The sequence below is a fragment of the Dipodomys spectabilis genome, unplaced genomic scaffold, assembly GCF_019054845.1.
Source record: "Dipodomys spectabilis isolate Male_0828 unplaced genomic scaffold, ASM1905484v1 ptg000188l, whole genome shotgun sequence".
Lineage (NCBI taxonomy): Eukaryota > Metazoa > Chordata > Mammalia > Rodentia > Heteromyidae > Dipodomys > Dipodomys spectabilis.
In genome coordinates this window covers 1,102,187-1,120,876 of record NW_024870865.1, presented here as the reverse complement: position 1 = coordinate 1,120,876, position 18,690 = coordinate 1,102,187, and the positions used below count along the sequence as shown (strand labels likewise).

The following is an 18,690-nucleotide window of genomic DNA, read 5'->3' as shown; positions in this document are numbered from 1 at the left end:
GAATATACACATACATATATTTGTTATGTATATCCTTATGCATGGTTGTTCCTAAGAGAGTGCAGTCCACTGACCTCTAAGAAATGTAATTTTTCCATCATTTATGTATTTTTATTGCACACACTGACAGACTAGTAAAAAGAAGTGCCCGGCATATATTTCTCTCATGAATAGACAGAAATAAAGGCCTGGAACCAACAGGGGAATGTGACATGTCTTACTTTAAAAATATTTCTTTGTAAACAAAGTAGAAGGAGAAGTAAAGCTGTGGCTCAAGCAGCAGAGTGCCAACCTTGAGTGAATATAAAAAAAAAAAAAAAAGCTTTGTGAGAACATGAGGCCCCAAGTTCAAACCCCATACCAAGATAAAAGAACAGACACCAAAATTTGTATACTCATTCACAGAACTCTTTTATTTCATAGTTTTCCATATAAAATAAAGACTTGAGGTTTTTGTCCAGCATACTTACCTGATGCGTGACTGAGAGGACAGAGGGAGTAATGTCCTCAGGAGAAATGTCTGCGATTCTCAGTTTGCTGAGCTGGAACCTCAGGCTTGTACTTGCTCTAAGGACAGTTTCTCCTATCCTGAGAGAATCATGAATGCAAAATGGCAATGTGGGTCAATATGATGCAAGATTAGTATTTTAGATGTTATGTTTAAGTTCTATTAAAAAAAAAAATCAGCCATCAGAACTTCCTTGGGGAATGGCTTCAACATTACATGGACAGTGAGAGATGTAAAAAACAACATTTTTTTTCCCTACTGGAGACAATTTAAAACAATTTAGATGTGGGGAAAAGAGAATATTTTCTCTTTTTTTGGGGGGGGGGTCTGGTCGTGGGGCCTGAACTCTAGGCCTGGGCTCTGTCCCTCAGCTCTTCAGCTCAAGGCTAGCACGCTACCACTTGAGCCACAATGCCACTTCCGGCTTTTTTTTTTTTTTTGCTTATGTGGTGCTGAGGAATCAAACCCAGGGCCTCAGGAATGCAAGGCAAGCGCTCTACCACTGAGCCACCTTCCCAGCCCGGAGAATATTTTCTCTAAATCTCTAATCTGCTGTTTGAATCTGTTACAGGTCAACAAATGACCATTTGATAAACATATATGCTGGTTACCTCATGTTGCTTAGTGTTTTCATTTTAAACTCTTCCCCCCCAAATTCTACAGCATTGTTGACATACCAATGTTAGTATAAAATGCCAAGTAGGCTATTAGATGAAAGATTTGTGGGATGTAAGTTTTCTTGTGTAATTCCTCTATAGCCAAGAGTCTTATTATATGAATATAATTGTAAGCTACATTCAGTACAAACTACCAGCTGTAACTGGCTTTTCCCTTTAAAATGAATAAATCAAATGTTTATTTTGCAAGTTAAAAGTAGTTCCAAAGAGAAAAGCCAGATAACTCACATATTACTCTTGATTTTTTTTTTTTTTTTGTGCACGTGTAACTTCGGATAATTTTCCCCAAACATTAGCACATCATTCAACTCACTAGTCCATGGTGAGTAAGTATCCTGTTGATCTTCCTTCTCTGCAGAAGAGGTGTGTTTGATGGTTGCTCTAGTGATTATCATTGTTTTATGAATAGGGGAATGTACAAGCATGTCAATAAGGCCAAAGCACAAATTACAACGCATTGTGATGGCTAGACATAGTGTTACTAGGGTTCCTTTCTGATGTAAGTAGAACACATCTAGGTCCTTATTCAAGAAATGTCTGCCTGATAACTTTGAAAGGGGCTCACTGGCAGATGGTCTTTTCTATAACAGCATGTGGGTAAACTCTGAACAACAAAAATAAATAAAGGAGGTGTGAAAGCGGACAGCTTTTTTGTGTGACTTTTAAACACCTAGTTAATTTGGTTCAAAAAAATCAGTGTGACTAGTATCCATAAATCTTGAACAATACTAAATGAATGGCAATCTTTAAGAGGATGGGCTAAGTGAACTGACATACCTACAGCATAGGCGTGACAATGAACCAGCCAGTCTGGAGGACAGCACTAATCCTTCAGAAGGAAAAGAAGGGCAGTTACTTTCTCTGAATTCAACATCTGTGGATCCTGCCACTGAGAGTGAGCAAAGTGATGCTTCCATTTTGTAATGAATTTGGTGCTTAAGGCCTAGAATTCAAAAGTAGAACTTTGAATTAAATTTAGAAGGATGTAGTTAATCAAAGTGGAGAAAGGCAAAACAAAAAAAAAGAAAAGAAAAAAAAACAACAAAAAGCGTTCCAAGGGGCATGTGTTAATCGTTAACCCGGTAATGAGGCCAGAGCTCACAGCAGAGTTAAGCCAGCCCAAATGGGCAGCGGCGGACCTACGGAACACCACCGGCGTTACGGCCGGGGCCAGAGGGGCTCAGCGCAGACCCGAGGGCGGCCGGGCTGGGTCACGCGGGGACAGCCCGGCCGCTCCCCGCGGGGCTTCGGCGGTCAGCCGCTTTCTCACTTCGGCTACTCTGCTTTGTTATCACGTGTCTTATTTGTTTTACGGTTAAACTGTAAGCCCAGCTTGCATCACCAGCACCCCGGCCTCCTCGGCAGGATCCGTGGCTTAGGCCACGGCCATTGGTGGGCCGGGTGGACGCCCCCACCCCGGAAGCAGAGGTCTCCACTGCCCCCCCCACTATCCCCCCGCCCCTCACTGCTCCCCCGTCCACCCCCGCCCCTCACTGCCCCCCCTGTCCACCCCCGCCCCTCACTGCTCCCCCGTCCACCCCCGCCCCTCACTGCCCCCCCTGTCCACCCCCGCCCCTCACTGCCCCCCCACTGTCCCCCCGCCCCTCACTGCCCCCCCTGTCCACCCCCGCCCCTCACTGCTCCCCCGTCCACCCCCGCCCCTCACTGCCCCCCCTGTCCACCCCCGCCCCTCACTGCCCCCCCACTGTCCCCCCGCCCCTCACTGCCCCCCACTGTCCACCCCCGCCCCTCACTGCCCCCCACTGTCCACCCCCGCCCCTCACTGCCCCCCCACTGTCCACCTCCGCCCCTCACTGCCCCCCCACTGTCCACCCCCGCCCCTCACTGCCCCCCACTGTCCACCCCCCGCCCCTCACTGCCCCCCCACTGTCCACCTCCGCCCCTCACTGCCCCCCCACTGTCCACCCCCGCCCCTCACTGCCCCCCACTGTCCACCCCCGCCCCTCACTGCCCCCCCCCACCGCCCCTCACTCCTTCCCTCCCCGGTTTCCTGGCCCACCTGCCCAGCGGCGGTCCACAGAGAAAAGCACGCAAAACCCTGCGAGGCTGGCCGTGAGGAACCCCGTGCACGAAGCGGGGCCGCCCGCAGACCTACGAGGACACGGCGGGGTCAGCGGGTGGGCAGCGAAGCCCGCGGCCGGCCCCGCGTCGACTCCCTCAGGACGCCGGCCTCCGGGCCACGCCGGAGCGACGCCGCGACGGCCCCGCGCGAACGCTTCCGTCGCGGCATCGCCCCTTTAAGCAGCTCGCCTCCCGGATTGGCTGCGCTGGAGGGGCGGGGCCTCGGGCGTCGACGTCACGCTCCGCTCACACTATAAATAAGGGCGGCGCGGCGGAGGCGGCGGCGGTGGCGCCGGCGGCCGAGTGCGAGGCTGGGAGCGCGAGCGGGAGCTGGAGCTGCGGCGAGCGGGCGCGGCGGCGGGGCGCCTGCGTGATGTCTGGGCCCCCGAGCCCGCGGCGCTGAGCCACCGGGACGGACATGCGCGGGAGGGCGCCGCGGGGCAGCCGCCGCTCCGGGGGTAAGGGGCCTGGTGAGGAGCGGGGGTGGGGCGGCAGAGCGCGGCGGCGCCCGGCTCTCGCGGCCCCCCGCGTCGGGCGGCTCCGGGACGCGGAGGCGGGGCCGCGGAGGGCGCGGGACCCGGGGGCCTCGGGGAAGGAGGGGCCGGACCCGCGCCCGTCACGCCGCTCTCCTCGAGGCGCGGAGGACCGGGCCCCGGGCGGCCCCGGCCGGGACTCGGCGGGAAGCAGCGAGGCCCACCGCCCGCCCGCCTCTTGCCCCGGCTCCGCCGGGGCCACGCACCCGGGCGCCTGGGGCACCGGCCTCGGGGCGGAGCGGCGCGGGGTCGCGGGGGAGGGGTCCCCGCGCCGCGTCCCCTGGGCCGCAGTCCCGCGCGGACGGCGCCGGGGGAAGCCGCCGGTGGCCGGGTCGCGGGCGGCACCACTTCCGTGGCCGGCGGCCTCCGGCCCTCCGCCTGACCTCCCTGGCCCCGGTGGTCGTTTCCCCGGTGCGTGGTGGTTCCACTCCCCCGGCGTTCCCGGGGCTTGCTCCTTCCCCCGCCCGGGAAGCGCGCTCGCGGCATGGCTCTGCAGAATTACGTGTCCGTACGTAATGCTTCTGGGGAATTTTCGTGGATTTATTCGCGTATCACATCCTTGCACAAACCGGATGACTCCTCGACCGGGATCGGTGCTGTATTGGTGATTGCTGGACTGAATCTTTATTAGGATTTTATCATTGCTTGAAAGAAACCAGTCTCCTACCTGATAAAAACGTGAATAGATTGTTAGTCACAAACTTAAGTGCAGTCAGAAGAGAGACTGTAGCTTTAAAAGAGATGTGTTGGTGACTGGAGGTACACCTGCACCACAGGTAGGGCAGGACTGGTTTCTAGGCAACTGTCAGGGGTGAAGAAAGGTGAGGTATAAATTGCCTGTTTTTTTTTTTTCCTCCCGGAGAACAAGTGTTCTGCAAAGTTTTAAGCTGCTGTAAACCTGTAAGGATGTAGTGAATACATTTATTGAGACTAAAACATGTAAACTGCCTGTACCTAGTCCTGCATTAAAAAAAAAAAAAGGACTTATGTAATTCTACCATTTGAAGAGACATTTTATTTAAACAGAGACCAAAGATAATTTTGGTCCCTCTGTCAGTAAAAATTAAGGTGAAAGAAGAACTTGGTGATAGTGGTTGATTGTATGCCATCCTCCCCTTCTCCGTCTGGAGGGATGCAGAGAAATATAGGGAGGCTTCCTTCAGACCATCTTCCTGCAAGGTTTCTTTACCTGGGTGTTCTAGTCAGCACTTACTAGTAGGTGATAGAAACCTTGAACCAACAAGGTAGAACCTGGCAGATACATTAGATGGGAAACTCCTTAAGGGCAGGAACTCGGGCTGTGTTCAGCTTTTTTATCTTTTGCAGGCAGCACACAGTTCCTGTTGATAAATAAATGCATGAAAGCATGTTCTACATTTTAAGGCTCAGCAGGATTGGACCCATCACTGATAAGCAAATCTGCGGGTATTTCTTTTTTATGGCTGTTATGAAATGCCTAAATTATTTACATTTTTGACAGGCAAAATAGTTTCTCCTGCTTTCTTTACTATTGTTTTTTTCTACTTTCAAGTTCACAATAGATGCTGGTCACCCTTTTGTGAGATTTAATTATGTTACACACTATGAGTTTTGTAGGAAAATAACTTGTCATTACTGCTCAGAAGTTGAACTAGATAATACTTCCTTTCTGCTCATACTAATGGTAGCTTTTAAAAGCCAGTTGCCTAAATTACAGGTACAGTGGAACATGCTTGAAACTGACCTGATTGTCAACATACCATCACATTGCTTTAGAAAGGTGTGCAGAGGAGGGTAAGGTGGTGCCCCGGGTAATTCCAGGACTTTGAATGTCATTGGCTCCTTCTACCAGAGAAGGAGCTCGCTCCTGGATCGGTACCTCATCATCAGAATACCCTTTTGCATCCTTTGCAGGTGTTTGGCCATGCTTTATAAAAGCTAATGAATAACCAACTCACTAGATAAACACAGCCCAGTTGTGGTATTCTGGCATTATTTGCACAGGATAAACACATGTCTTGTCTGGGTAGATGGTGCGGGGAGTTTCAGGGTCCTAAACTTAAGTTCAGCTTGACACTGAGGGTTTGTGTGAAGGTTGAGAAAGGTTACCATGGCTTCAGATTTCAATAGCTGAGAGGAATAAAGATTCTAAGATTGAGTCTTCATTGATAGTTTACGCAAATAAATGCCGTAATCCAGCAATATAACAAAAAGATCTGTTTAGTAGGCCTCAGTGGATATACCTTTAAAATGTGGGTCTTGGGCTGCATTTATTAGTGTCCCTTCAACCTGGACCTAGTAGGATGTAGGCACTCTCCAGAAGCCTTCATTAATAGGCTACAGAGAAGAAACTTGCCTGAGTACAGATTGGGCTTTAGAATCCATAGTTCATTCTGCACCGTCCAGTTGGTGTGGAAGGTTCTCTAATTCTTCTTAGGGCTGCCTCCTTTCCATCCTGTAGAAATAGTTTGAGCCACCTGTGAACACATCCTCTGTATTCTTAGCCCCACACTGTGCCCTGCTTGTTTCCTTGAAAGTGAGCACGGTCTGAAATGGCCAAAATTGTTCGCTGGCTTATTCATCTCCCTCCTTTGTTGGGTGGAAATAGCCATTATCAGACATCAACCAAGCCTCTTCCACTTAGCGTAGATTCTAGTCCCGAGCGAGCACATTGTGTGTGAAAAGAATTAACTGTGCACTCTCAATTCCAGCTGAACCCTGGTCTCTGCAGTTGGTGGGCTTAGGTCTTGAAAATCTCACTCAACCTTCCTCCGCTGCTTTGCTTTCCCCAGTATTGGCAAGAATGTTTTGAGTTGAGAAGGGAGGTGGTTGTCTCAAATGATCAAGAAAGGGAGAGTGCAGTGGGGGATGTGCTGGCGGATGGAAGGACAGGAGAGCCCTGGTGGCCAGACTTCCTCATTTGCAAGAAAGATGGGATTATAATCCCTGCCTTTTCCCGGGCGATGGTGTGGGGGCAGGTGAGATGAGGTGGTAGTTTGGAGAGTGCTTTCCAAATGTAAGATGTTCCAGGTCTTGGAAGAGAGCCTGGTTATAATGCTGTCACTGGGACCCATGCTGTGAGACTGTATTAAAAGGGATCCTAGTCGGGCACCAGTGGCTCACACCTGTTAGCCTTGCTTGCTCAGAAAGCTGAGATCTGAGCATGGAGGTTTGAATACAGCTGGGCAAGGAAAGCCTGTGAAACTCTTATCTCCAGTTAACCAGCAAAAATGCCTGAAGTAGATCTGTGGCTCAAGTGATAGATTGCTAGCCTTGAGCAAAAAAGCTCAGGGACAAGCGCAGACAGACTTGTGTTGTACCAGCGCATTACACTGTGGCAGAGGAAGGGTGTCAAGGTGGTTGTGTTGATAGTGGTCAGATTGATACCTCAGCCCACCCATTTTAGATACATAGGTCAAATGGACAATTTATTAATTGGGAAATATGAGTGACTTGGAGTGAAACCAACTTTCATAGGCTACAGGTTATCCAAGAAAAGCTGTTACCCAAAATAGCACATCTTAAGTGTATCCCAGACAGCAGGTTTTACACTAGTTTATTCTTATCCCACCAGTTGAAGAGCCTGAGGGCTGCTAGAGAGGCAGTGGTGGAAGTCCTGGCCTGGAGGGAGAGGTAGAGCAGCCCCCAGGGGCCACTGAGCCCCGGGACTGCTGCTCAGGGGTGGCAATGGGTGCTGGCTGTTATTAATATTGCATAGTAATTGTAGCAATCCAGAGTTGACCATTGGGAGACTTAAATGCTTATTAAATACATTCAAAGTTTAAAAGACTCACTTATACCATTATATATATATATATATGTACATATATCTCATTATACCATTATAAATATATATATATCATTATACCATTGTATGCATTGTCATTATGATTACAATAGAATTCATAGATCTTTCGTCTATTATGTGCATATATCAAAAAAGTGAATTTTTCCATCCTGTGTCTATAGGAATTCCACATATATGGGTGTGTGTATGTATATATACACATGTGTACAAATACATATACCATCTGTGGCATTGTAGCCATTTTTATGTATCTATATGTGCATGTCTATATAACTGCAGTTTGTTCTGTAGGAAAAGTCCAACTGGCAGAAGAGTTCATTCCTGCTACCCTACTTCTCTGTACTATACTAAAATCATGTGGGCTAGATGAATCAAAAGACTATTGATGATCATACTTGAAGGAATTAGGTGTTTTCTTAGTTTGTTGGTTCTTAAAATTCTTAGCTGAAGTTTCCAAATTACTGACGAAATTAAGTCATTTCATTTTAGCTTTTCATTCACAACTGAGGACCAGACTCAGGGCCTTGCACTTGTCAGGAAAGTGCTCTTCCCCTGAGCTCAATCCCCAACCCCTGTCATTTCCTTTTGACAGTCCGAAGATAATTTTCCTCGCCCTTCCCTTTTTGCCAGCTACAAATGGGCATTTGTTAAGTGTTTGTGTATGTGAGGGGTTTCTACAGTGTGCTACATGCACAAGTGCAAGTGTCATTTTTTTACCTTACTGGACTTCGATTTAATATTCACTGGAACCCCAGAATTTTGCTTGAATTCATGGATGAGCACCTGAATAAATTATCTTTGCATTTAACTTAAAGGTCTCTTTCCTGTGATACAGCGAAGGATATTTGAATTGGGGGCTTGGTTTTTGAGATATCTGTGCAAACTGTCCTTTTGCCAAGTTGACAGAGAGAAACGGGCTAGAACATGATGTTCCATGATTTTAGATCTTTCTTTGTAAGCGCCATAAATACTGAATATGCCAATGTCACATCAGAACATTTTTCAGAGTATTAATTAATGACAAAGCAGAATGTGTAATCTGTCAGATGACCTGACTATAGTGTTTTAGACAGTCCCATTTTCTCAAAAGTGACACTTAAGGATTTGTTTGGTTTTATTCTTAAAGAATATGTCAGGTGCCAAGGGCTCATGCCTGTAACCCTAGCTACTCATAACGTTGAGATCTGAGGTTCATGGTTCGAAATCAAGCCTAGGCAGGAAAGTCCATGAGACTCTTACCTCAAATTAACAAGCCAAAAGCGGAGCTGTAGCTCAAGAGGGTAGGATGCCAGCCGTGAGAAAAAAAGAAGCTCAGGGATAACACCCCAGGCCCTGGGTTCAAGTGCTAGGACCAGCCAAAACCAAAATAAAACATGTATACTTGGGAGGATCTGAAATGGTGTAATGTGTCATGTTTCCAGGCAGCTCCTTTGTGTGAATTTTGGTGGTGAGTGTAGTCACCTTACATCCCCTGTGGTCATGGAAGGAGGGAGCTATGTAGACAATTGTTAAATGTGGCTGAAAAGACCATTTATCACCCTGAATAAACAGAAATCAGGTTCTAGAACCAGATTGAAAGAAGGAAATTACATCACACTCTTAAATAAGGAAGCACTGGGCAGAGCTGGGTGAGTTGTAGGACAAAAATGTGCCCCTCCCCCTCTGTGGATTGCTCCTGAGATTTATTCATGAGATCCGTGTCTAGGTAAGCCTATCTAGGTTACTGCCTTAAGGTAGGCCAGTGTGTATGTGTGAGTGAGAGACAGAATGGTTTCAGGGACTATTCTAAACCAAGGTGTTTAAGACTTACCTTAAGAAAGGAGTACAGTTTGCTTTTGGTATAACTTTTTTTTTTAATTTGAAAGGAAGAATTAGGAGTGGAAACACAGTAGGTACATTCTAGAACAAAAGGAATGGAGTGAAAGGAAAGGTTAAATTCATTGTTCTCAGAAAGTCCTCTTAACACTTGGCCCTCTGAGTTCAAACCCTCTACAGCCTTCTTTCTCTGCCTTCCAAAGAAGTACTCCCCTGAAACTCGGGGTCAGTGCTCAGACCCTGAGTTCAAGCCCCAGGACTGACAGTAAATATATAAATACATTTATTTTTAAAAAGTACGCAGTAGGGCTGGGAAGGTGGCTCAGTGGTAGAGCGCTTGCCTTGCATGCATGAGGCGCCCTAGGTTCAATTCCTCAGCACCACATAAGCAGAAAATGTCAGAAATGACACTGTGGCTCAAGTGAGCTGAAGAGCTGAGGGACAGCGCCCAGGCCCAGAGTTCAGGCCCCACTACCAAAAAAAAAAAAAAAGTACACAGTAGAAGGAGCCAATTTAAACACTTCATTGTTAACTTGAAGCTTTTTTTTTTTTTTAACTCAGCCTGAAAACCACTTCGGACTTTAGGAATAAATGTAGATATCCTAAGTTGTTCTGTGATTATTGGGCAGTCTCATCACTTCTGTAAGTTAAGTTTAAAAATGAGGGGGGCATTTCTCAGTATCCCCTGAGATTATTAGATGTAACTGATGCCAGTAACCTCATCCCATCCCAGAAGATCTGGAGGTAGGAGGGGAGACCTGGCACAGGCTGGAATAACCAGGAGCAGCCAGCCCTACCCCCTCCGCAGAAAAGGACGGCTACACCTGGGTGAGGAGGAGTTGGCTTCTTCCCGATGAGGAAAAAAGAAGCTGCAAAGATAGGTAAGGCAGTGCCATGGTGGTCTGACGGGCCAGGCGAACAGGGTTTATCTAGGAGTCTTTGAAAGCTTGAATGCAGTTAAGGAATACTATATAGGTTGGGTATTGTTGACTCCTAGCAGATCCACGGGAAATGTTCCCAGTGACAGCAGGAGGGAGGAGGGCGTTGAGAAAGAACGGAGGAGAGTATGGCGCTAAGAGGACGGCAGTCAGCCTTCATGCAGGCTAAAAGTAGAGGCTGAAGAGTGTGATCTTCCTGGTGCAGGAGCTGGGGGGGGGCAAGTGCGAGGAGGAGTGTGAGATGCAGGGGGCGGGCGGGGGGGCGGCCAAGTGGAAAGATAACCGGTAGACAGGTGGAAATGCAGAGCTGGAGCGGCAGCTTGCTGTTCAGCAAGTGTCTGTGGAGGGCGGAACCACAGGCGCGAGGTCCACGGAGTGTTGGGCTTGGGGTGAGTGAAAGGAGACCCTCCAGAAACACAAGGTGCTGCAGGTTATATTTTTCTCCTTGAATTAAAAAAAAATGATCTACACAAAAAAGATGGTTTGCAAGATGGGTGTGTGCATGTTTGACCCCCTAAGCAGGCCGCATACAGCTGGAGAGGGACAGGGCGGCCGTCCGGCCCAGGGCGGTGTGGATGGAGGTGTAAACCAGGCTGGGAGGGGATGGGGTCGCGTCACCTAACAATGCCATCTTGCACTGTGAGAATACGGACTTTTCTCGCACAGGTACTTTGTGTAATTGTAAAGTAGAACTACAGTGACAAGGAGTCAGATAAAATGCATAAACAATCCAGTTGAGTAGATCAACTGCCCTCCCGAACAAGGAGTGTCCACACTGAATTCGGATTTCTAGAGACGTGATTTCTTAACCTCGGTTTCAAAAATGTGCTTCCAACCCTGTGTCGTGCACATTTTGAATTATTTTCCGAAAGAAGAAAGCATGGTCATTCTGTTGCCCTCCTCTCTCCCCCCGCACAAGCAGTAGGAAGTTGGGACAGTTTCATAGCACGGCCCATTCACAATTCCCCACTGAAATCTAGAGGAAGGTCACCTTCCATGAATACACAAAGACACTATTGTGGTCACCAGTGAGCTGGCTTAGTGAACACAATTCTTTTTATACTAAAAGAATTTTTCCCCCCTTAGGAAAGCTAACAAGTAGGTGATAGAAACAATGAATAAAACTAACTTTTTCTAGAACATATAAATAATTTTAAAGTGAGCGTTGGAACGGGAGTTTAGAATGGCAGAGCAGCTCCAGCAGAGGCTCTGGTTACGCAATCATCCTGTTGAAAGCTAGGATGGCGTGGAGGCTGATACAGTAATTACTAGTAGTACTTGTTGGCTGGCTGGCAGGTGGGGGCTGGGCCTCCTCCACTGCCCCCCCCCCCAGCATTTTCCTGTAATCTGGACAATCTTCAAACGTGTGCTTTCAAACTACTTAAATACCATATTCTCCTTCCTATCTTGCCTTTCATTTTCCTATTACCACAGATCCTTTCCCTAGAGTCCTGCCAGTGCTTGTGGGGCACTTAGAAGAGGCACGGTAAACCACTGGGCTGAGTACACAGAGCAGAGGCTGGCTCGCTCGTTAATTGGTTTCTAAATTCTTTAGAGCTTTACTTGATATAGTACATAGCATATTGGCCTTATTTCGAGAAAATCAGCCCTCAAAAGACCTCTCAGTAATTGAAGATTTTGAAGGGACAGAGTATTTTCTTTTTTTTTTTTTGTTTTTTGTTTTTGTTTTTGTTGGTCGTGGGGCTTGAACTCTGGGCCTGGGCGCTGTCCCTCAGCTCTTCAGCTCAAGGCGAGCACTCTACCACTTGAGCTACAGCGCCACTTCCGGTTTTCTGGTGGTTTATTGGAGATAGGAGTCTCACGGTCTCTCCTGCCCGGGCTGGCTTTGAACCGCGATCCTCAGATCTCAGCCTCCTGAGTAGCTAGGATTACAGGCGTGAGCCACCAGCGCCCGGCTAGAGTATTTTCTTTATCAAATATCTCTAACTGGGTGAAGGCAAAATCTTGATGACTTGAAATAGTCCTGTGAGCATGCGTGTATGGGATCTACCTCTCCCACACAGCAGCTGGGGGTGGTGGGTGCGTGGGGGGGGGGGCAGGTTCAATCACTGGGTCCCTCTGACCCTGAAATGAACAAACCATACCACCTTACCATCCCTACTTCCTTTTTAATATGGGGAAAACAAAATAAGAAGCAGTATTATTTTTATCCCTTAAATTTAAAAAAATGTATGCTTTATGGGCTAGAAACATGGCTCCCGGGGTAGGGTTTCTGCCTAGTAAGGAGCCCTGAGTTCAAAACCTGAGTAAGAACTGGGCGCCGGTGGCTCACGCCTGTCATCCTAGCTACTCAGGAGGCTGAGATCTAAGGACTGTGGTTCAGAGCCAGCCCGGGCAGGAAAGGCTGTGAAACTCTTATCTCCAATAAACCACCAGAAAACTGGAAGTGGTGTTGTGGCTCAAGTGGTAGAGCGCTTGCCTTGAGCTGAAGAGCTGAGGACAGTGCCCAGGCCCAGAGTTCAAGCCCCATGAGAGACAAAAATCAAAAACCCAAAACAAAAAACACCTGAGTAAGTACTGCCAAAAACCTGACCTCCTAAAACCATGCTTCATGCACTGATTGCCTTCAGTTTGTACTGGTATCGGTAACAAGAGGTAGGGGGTCAAGCCTTCTGACCATGTGCCCGCAAGGAAAAGGGAGAGCATGCCTTTTCTGGCAGAGCACCCTGTCCAGTAAGAGGCTACTGATTTGTAGGTAAAGATTTGATTTGAAGTTGTTCAGAAACTGTTTTTTGTTTGTTTTTTAATTCTATGTGCTTTAGGTACTGGTAGCTCACATTTGTTATCCTGGCTACTCAGGAGTCTGAGATCTGAGGATCACTGTTCAGAGCCAGCCCGGGCAGGAAAGTCTGTGAGACACTTGTTTCCAATTAACCACCAGAAAACCTGAAGTGGAGCTGTGGCTTAAGTGATAGAGAACCAGCCTTGAGTCAAGCCCCACAACCACCAACAAAAAAATCCTGTGTGTGTGTGTGTGTGTGTGTGTGTGTGTGTGTGTGTGTGTGTGTGTGTGTGTGTGTGTGTGTGTGTGTGTGTGTGTGTGTGTGTGTGTGTGTGTGTGTGTGTGTGTGTGTGTGTGTGCATCCCCAAAGGAGCTCAGCATTACATGGGATCACAAGTCGTGCCCTAGTTATAAGCACACGCCAAACATCTAAATGCCTGAAAGCACTCTCGGGACCCCCAGAGCTGGAACCTCTGACAAGAGAGGCGTTCCCCCCCCCCCACTCCATGAGGAGCCACCAGTTTAAGAAACATGTACCCCGCCTTATAGGAGAGCAAGACATGACTTACAGGGCCTTGCAGGGAGGGAATGTGAAGAATGTACTTCACTTTGTCTTTGAAAGGGAGGAAGAAGGCTGTCCCAGGCCATGGCATGAGCTCGCAAACTTGATTTTTACAGAGTACTGGAAATTAGCATCTTCAATACATAAATATTCCTCTCTTGGACAAGCAATGTCTAGAGTTCTATGGCCAGCCCTGAAGTAGAGACTGCAAACAGATGCTAGGCTGCGGGACAGACGCGCACCGTGCTGGAGTCTTCATGCTGGGCGTTGGTGAATGCCAGTTGTGCAATAGGAAATGGGATGCTTTCTGAAATGATATGTTTTTGAGATAAGGTCTTGCAATGTAGTCCAGGCTGGCCTCAAAGTTGAGATTCATCTGTTTCCACCTCCTGAATGCTGGGATTACAGATGTACACCACCACACTTGCTTAGCTTGGGGAAAATGAGCAAGATTCATGTTTCCCACCCCGTTTGGCCATGGCTGAGGTGGCCTACTGCAAGAGGAGGCTGTGTGCTTTCGAAGGCAAACATGACTTGTACAGTTGTGAGACTGTTCAGTGAGATAATCTCATTTTGTGAACACTTCAAGTTTGGAGTTGGTAACTTTTTAAAAATGTTCTTAGTGTCAAGAAGTGAGAACTAAGCAAAAGTCTATAGCCGAGAGCTGGGAAGGTGGCTCAGTGGTAAAGTGCTTGCCTTGCATGCATGAGGCTCTGGGTTCGATTCCTCAGCACCACACAAGCAGAAAAAGCTGCAAGTTGGCACTGTGGCTGAAGTGGTAGAGCGCTAGCCTTGAGCTGAAGAGCTGAGGGACAACGCCCAGGTCCAGAGTTCAGGCCCCACAACTGACCAAAAAAAAAAAAAAGTTGTTAAAAAAAAGTCTACAGCTGAAATGTTTCTGTTCAACTTCCCTGTTACACAAACAGGCGATGTTGCTGCTGCCATCCAGACAATGCCAAAGACATGATGCTCATCTCTTCCTCCTCCAGGGAATGAAAGCTACTGGTTGACTTAAAACCCTTGGGCTGCTCGGATTTGGAGGCATCCCTTGGTTAAGGCGCAATGTCTGCGGCAGGAGTAGCAGCTCAGGAGATGAGGGTCCCATTGAAGACTGGATTTCTGCATAATGGCCAGGCCCTCGGGAGCATGAAGAGCTGCTGGGGCGGCCGAGCTGAGCTTGAAAAGTAAGTTGGAGTGTGCAGCGCTGAGCAGGTCACGTGGGGATGTTTCGGTGGCCTAGCTCCATGATGACCAGGGTGTTCTCTGTTTTCAGTAACTTCTTAAATATCGATCCCATCACCATGGCCTACAGTCTGAACCCTCCTGCTCAAGAGCGCCTGGCTGTTGTGGGTACGTACTGGGAAAGCCCGGGAAAGCCAGTGGGATTGGCTTTGCCTTGTCCTTAGGCATTGTTTTAAAGGCATAAACGAGAGCCATTTTCAACAATAGTCTGACCCCTAGTGGCAGCAGGTTCTGAAAATAACTTTTGAGTTTTTCTCACACGTTTGGAACTCTCCTCCCTTACTGGGAGTCACTGGTTCCTAAAGAGAATCAACCGCTTGTGGAAGTGTGTACTCTTTGAAAATCAAGAGTGAGTTAAGGTCTGTCTTGGGTGATACCTACATCTAGAAAACGTGGGCACCATCTCCCAACTATATTTCTAGTATTGAGTGCATGTTTGTGATCGACTGACAAAATGAAGTCTAACGTCAGGTTAAAGCATGGAAAGAAGTGGTGTGTGTGCACTCGGTTCTTGGGTTTCGTGGGGCGCTGCTTACCGGGCGCACACATGGCTGTGGCTGTGTTCTCTCGATGCCCTGGTGTGCTGGCCCTCGCCTTACCTCAGCCCAGAGGGCCTTGTATTGTTGCACGTCCTAAAAGGCAAGGCTGGTGCAGCATGGTACTCCTGTAAATGACATGCTGCTCACCTTGTGAGCTGTGCACACGTCACAGAACCGGCCTGGGCTGGTGTGGGCGTGTGCAGGGCACACGTCCCCAGGAGAGGGAGGAGATAATTTGTTCTTTGAACCAGATCACGTGCTCTCACCATTTCTGGCTCTAATTACACCCGTGGCGGTGGTTTGGGTGTTTTGGGGTGACAGCGCTCAGGCTGCCCCCTAACTTGGGCGGAGAGCCGGAGGCGCCCGCGCGGCCGGGCCGCGCCGCCCGAGGGCGAGGCCGTCCTGGCGTCCCTGCTCACCGCCCCTCCTCCGTTCCAGGGCACGGGGCACCGTCCGCTTCGGTGAACGGCCACGGCTTCGCGGAGAGCGGCCCGGCTCCCAAGTCCAGCCTGCAGCCTCTGGTTTTCCCCGCGGGCGAGGGCCTGGCGCAGCGGGACGAGGACCAGGTGGCGGGCGGCTTCGGAAGACTCTCGCTGAGCGGGCTGTGCGCGGCCACGCCGCCCCTGACGCCGGTGCGGGGCGGCCCCGCGTTCTTCCCGGGCGCGCCGCCGCCGGAGCGCGGCTCGCGGCCGCTGCCGCCGCTGCCCATCTCCGAGGACCTGGCCCCGGACGACGCGGACTGCGAGGTGGAGTTCCTCACCAGCTCCGACACGGCCGTGCTCCTGGACGACGGGCCGGCGGGCTTCAGGGCCGACCTCCCGGGCCGGCGCAGCTTCCGGGGCTGCGGGCAGATCAACTACGCCTACTTCGACACCCCGGCCGCGTCGGCCGCGGACCTGAGCGCCGCCGCCGCGCCCCCGCGCAGCCCCGGCCCGCCGCCGCCGCAGGCCCACCGGCGCCTGCGCAGGTCCCACTCCGGGCCGGCCGGCTCCTTCCACAAGCCGGCCGCCCGCGCGTCCGGCCACCCGCAGCGCGCGTCCCCCACGTCGGACGGGGACAAGCCCGAGGTGCCCCCGCGGGTGCCCATCCCGCCGCGGCCCACCAGGCCCGACTACCGGCGCTGGTCGGCCGAGGTGACCTGCGGCGCCTACAGCGACGAGGACCGGCCGCCCAGGGTCCCGCCCCGCGGGCCCCTGTCCCGCAGCAACTCCCGCACCCCGAGCCCCAAGAGCCTTCCGTCTTACCTCAACGGCGTCATGCCCCCCACGCAGAGCTTCGCCCCGGACCCCAAGTACGTGAGCAGCAAGGCCCTGCAGCGGCAGAGCAGCGAGGGCGCGGCGCAGCGCGCGCCCTGCATCCTGCCCATCATCGAGAACGGCCGGAAGGTCAGCTCCACCCACTATTACCTCCTGCCCGAGCGGCCGCCCTACCTGGACCGCTACGAGAAGTTCTTCCGCGAGGCCGAGGAGCGCGCGCCCGCCGCGCCTGCGCCCTGCGGCGAGAGGCCGGACTGCAAGGCCCGGGCGGAGCCGGGCGCCCACGGCAAGCGCAAACACTTATCCTACGTGGTGTCGCCCTAGCGCGGGCGCGGGCCGGTCAGCCGCGCGGTTAGCCCAGCGTCCCCTGCCCTCGCGACGTTCGGGTAGAGCGGACGTCTGTCCCAGTCTGTAACAAAGATGTGATAGTGGGGGCCTTTCCCGTACGCCTCCTTTCCATCCCTGTGCATGGCCCGGGGTACAGCCGGCACCGTAGCCGCAGGCCAACCCGTTAGCGACCGTCCTAGAGTAATATATATTCAGAATAATGAACACCGCGCTGGAAGAAACGCTCCCGATGGACCGAGCACTGAGCAAGTGGAAGAAGACAAGCAGTATTGTTTAGATCAAAGTCCTAACAGTTATTTTCCGCTTAGTAGTTGAAGACCTCTGGCTTGGGGGCCTCGCCAGCCCGTTGCATTTACTTTTGCAAGCGGTCTCCGGATCGGGACAGGCGCCTGTCCGCGCAGCCCGGCCCGGCCGGCCCCGCGCCCTCTGGGTTTTTTCCTATGGAGGGGAAAGATAGTTTCTTGGGCAACTGCATCCTCTCCTGTACCTGTCTCACAGGCTGAAGACGAGGGAGCAAGTCGTTCTCCGTCTGGAGGCCGCAGCGAGGGCCGGAAAGGCGCACCATTGAAAGCAGTAGCCGTGTGGTTGAGATCGCCTGTGTGGGCATGTGTGGTGTGTGTGTGGTTTTTTAGACTGTATTAATAAATAACAACACAAGCTGGTCTTGTGTTGCTGGTTCCAGTTCAGTATTTCCCGAAGATCGTTTGCTTTTTAAGTGAAACACTTCTGACCAATAGCACAGCACGTCTTAATGCCAGAGGTCATGTCAGCATCTTCCCGCTTGGAAAACTCCAGCCACTGCCTCCGCCGCTCCCCCGAGCGAGACGCCTGCCCGCCCACCCCGCCTCGGTCCCGCCGCCACTCCACTCCCGTGTGGGCCAGCCACGGAGAAGGTGCTCGCTCCCAGACCGAGGGGCTGGCCGCCACGCCCCCGCTGTTTACAGTTGAAACTGCTGAATGATACTATTTGAGCTATTTAAAGCTTACTATATTTTAGTACGAACTAAATGAAGGTTAAAACATGCTTTAGAAAAATGCACTGATTTCTGCATTATGTGTACAGTATTGGACAAAGGATTTTATTCATTTTGTTGCATTATTTTGAATGCTGTCTTTTCATTTTAATAAAGTTATACTACTTATTTATGACACCGTTAACACTGTTTCTTGACTAAACTCCTCCTAGTGTCTTAGGTAGTTTGGATCTTATGTGAGCCTAGGTAGGATTCGCTGAAGTTTAATACACATTGGCGCCTACTGTCATTTTGGAAGTGGTCATCTGAGCAGCCTTGACCATTACGTGTTGCTGCTGCTGCTGTTTTGGTCGGTCGCAGGGCCTGGGCGCTGTCCCTGACTTCTTTTTGCTCAAGGTGAGCGCTCTACAGCCCCACTTACGGTTTTCTGTCGATAAGAGTCTCCAGACTTCCTGCCCAGGCTGGCTTCGAACCGCGATCCTGAGAGCTCGGCCTCCTGAGTGGCTGTTACAGTAACGGAGTGAGCTGGGCTCCGTGTCTCCGAGAAGCGGTGGTGGTGGCCGGCTGGGTCTGCGCCCCGGAGGAAGCCCCACCGCCGGCCCGGGCTGCGGCCCGCGATGCTCCGAGCGCCCTGGGAGGGAGCGTGCCCGGCTTGCTGGAGGCCACGCAAGGAATCCCCCGGCCCG

General features: G+C 50.8%; 1 protein-coding gene across 1 annotated transcript; it reads left to right on the top strand.

Annotated features, from left to right (window-relative positions):
- Positions 1 to 3,571: 3,571 nt before the first annotated feature.
- Errfi1 (ERBB receptor feedback inhibitor 1) lies at positions 3,572 to 18,179 on the top strand. The gene is made up of 4 exons (XM_042695746.1): positions 3,572 to 3,725; positions 14,635 to 14,829; positions 14,919 to 14,995; positions 15,865 to 18,179. Exons 2-4 carry the CDS (start codon positions 14,708 to 14,710, stop codon positions 17,004 to 17,006), a joined length of 1,341 nt encoding a protein of 446 aa, XP_042551680.1. The 5' UTR covers positions 3,572 to 3,725; positions 14,635 to 14,707; the 3' UTR covers positions 17,007 to 18,179.
- Positions 18,180 to 18,690: the final 511 nt, after the last annotated feature.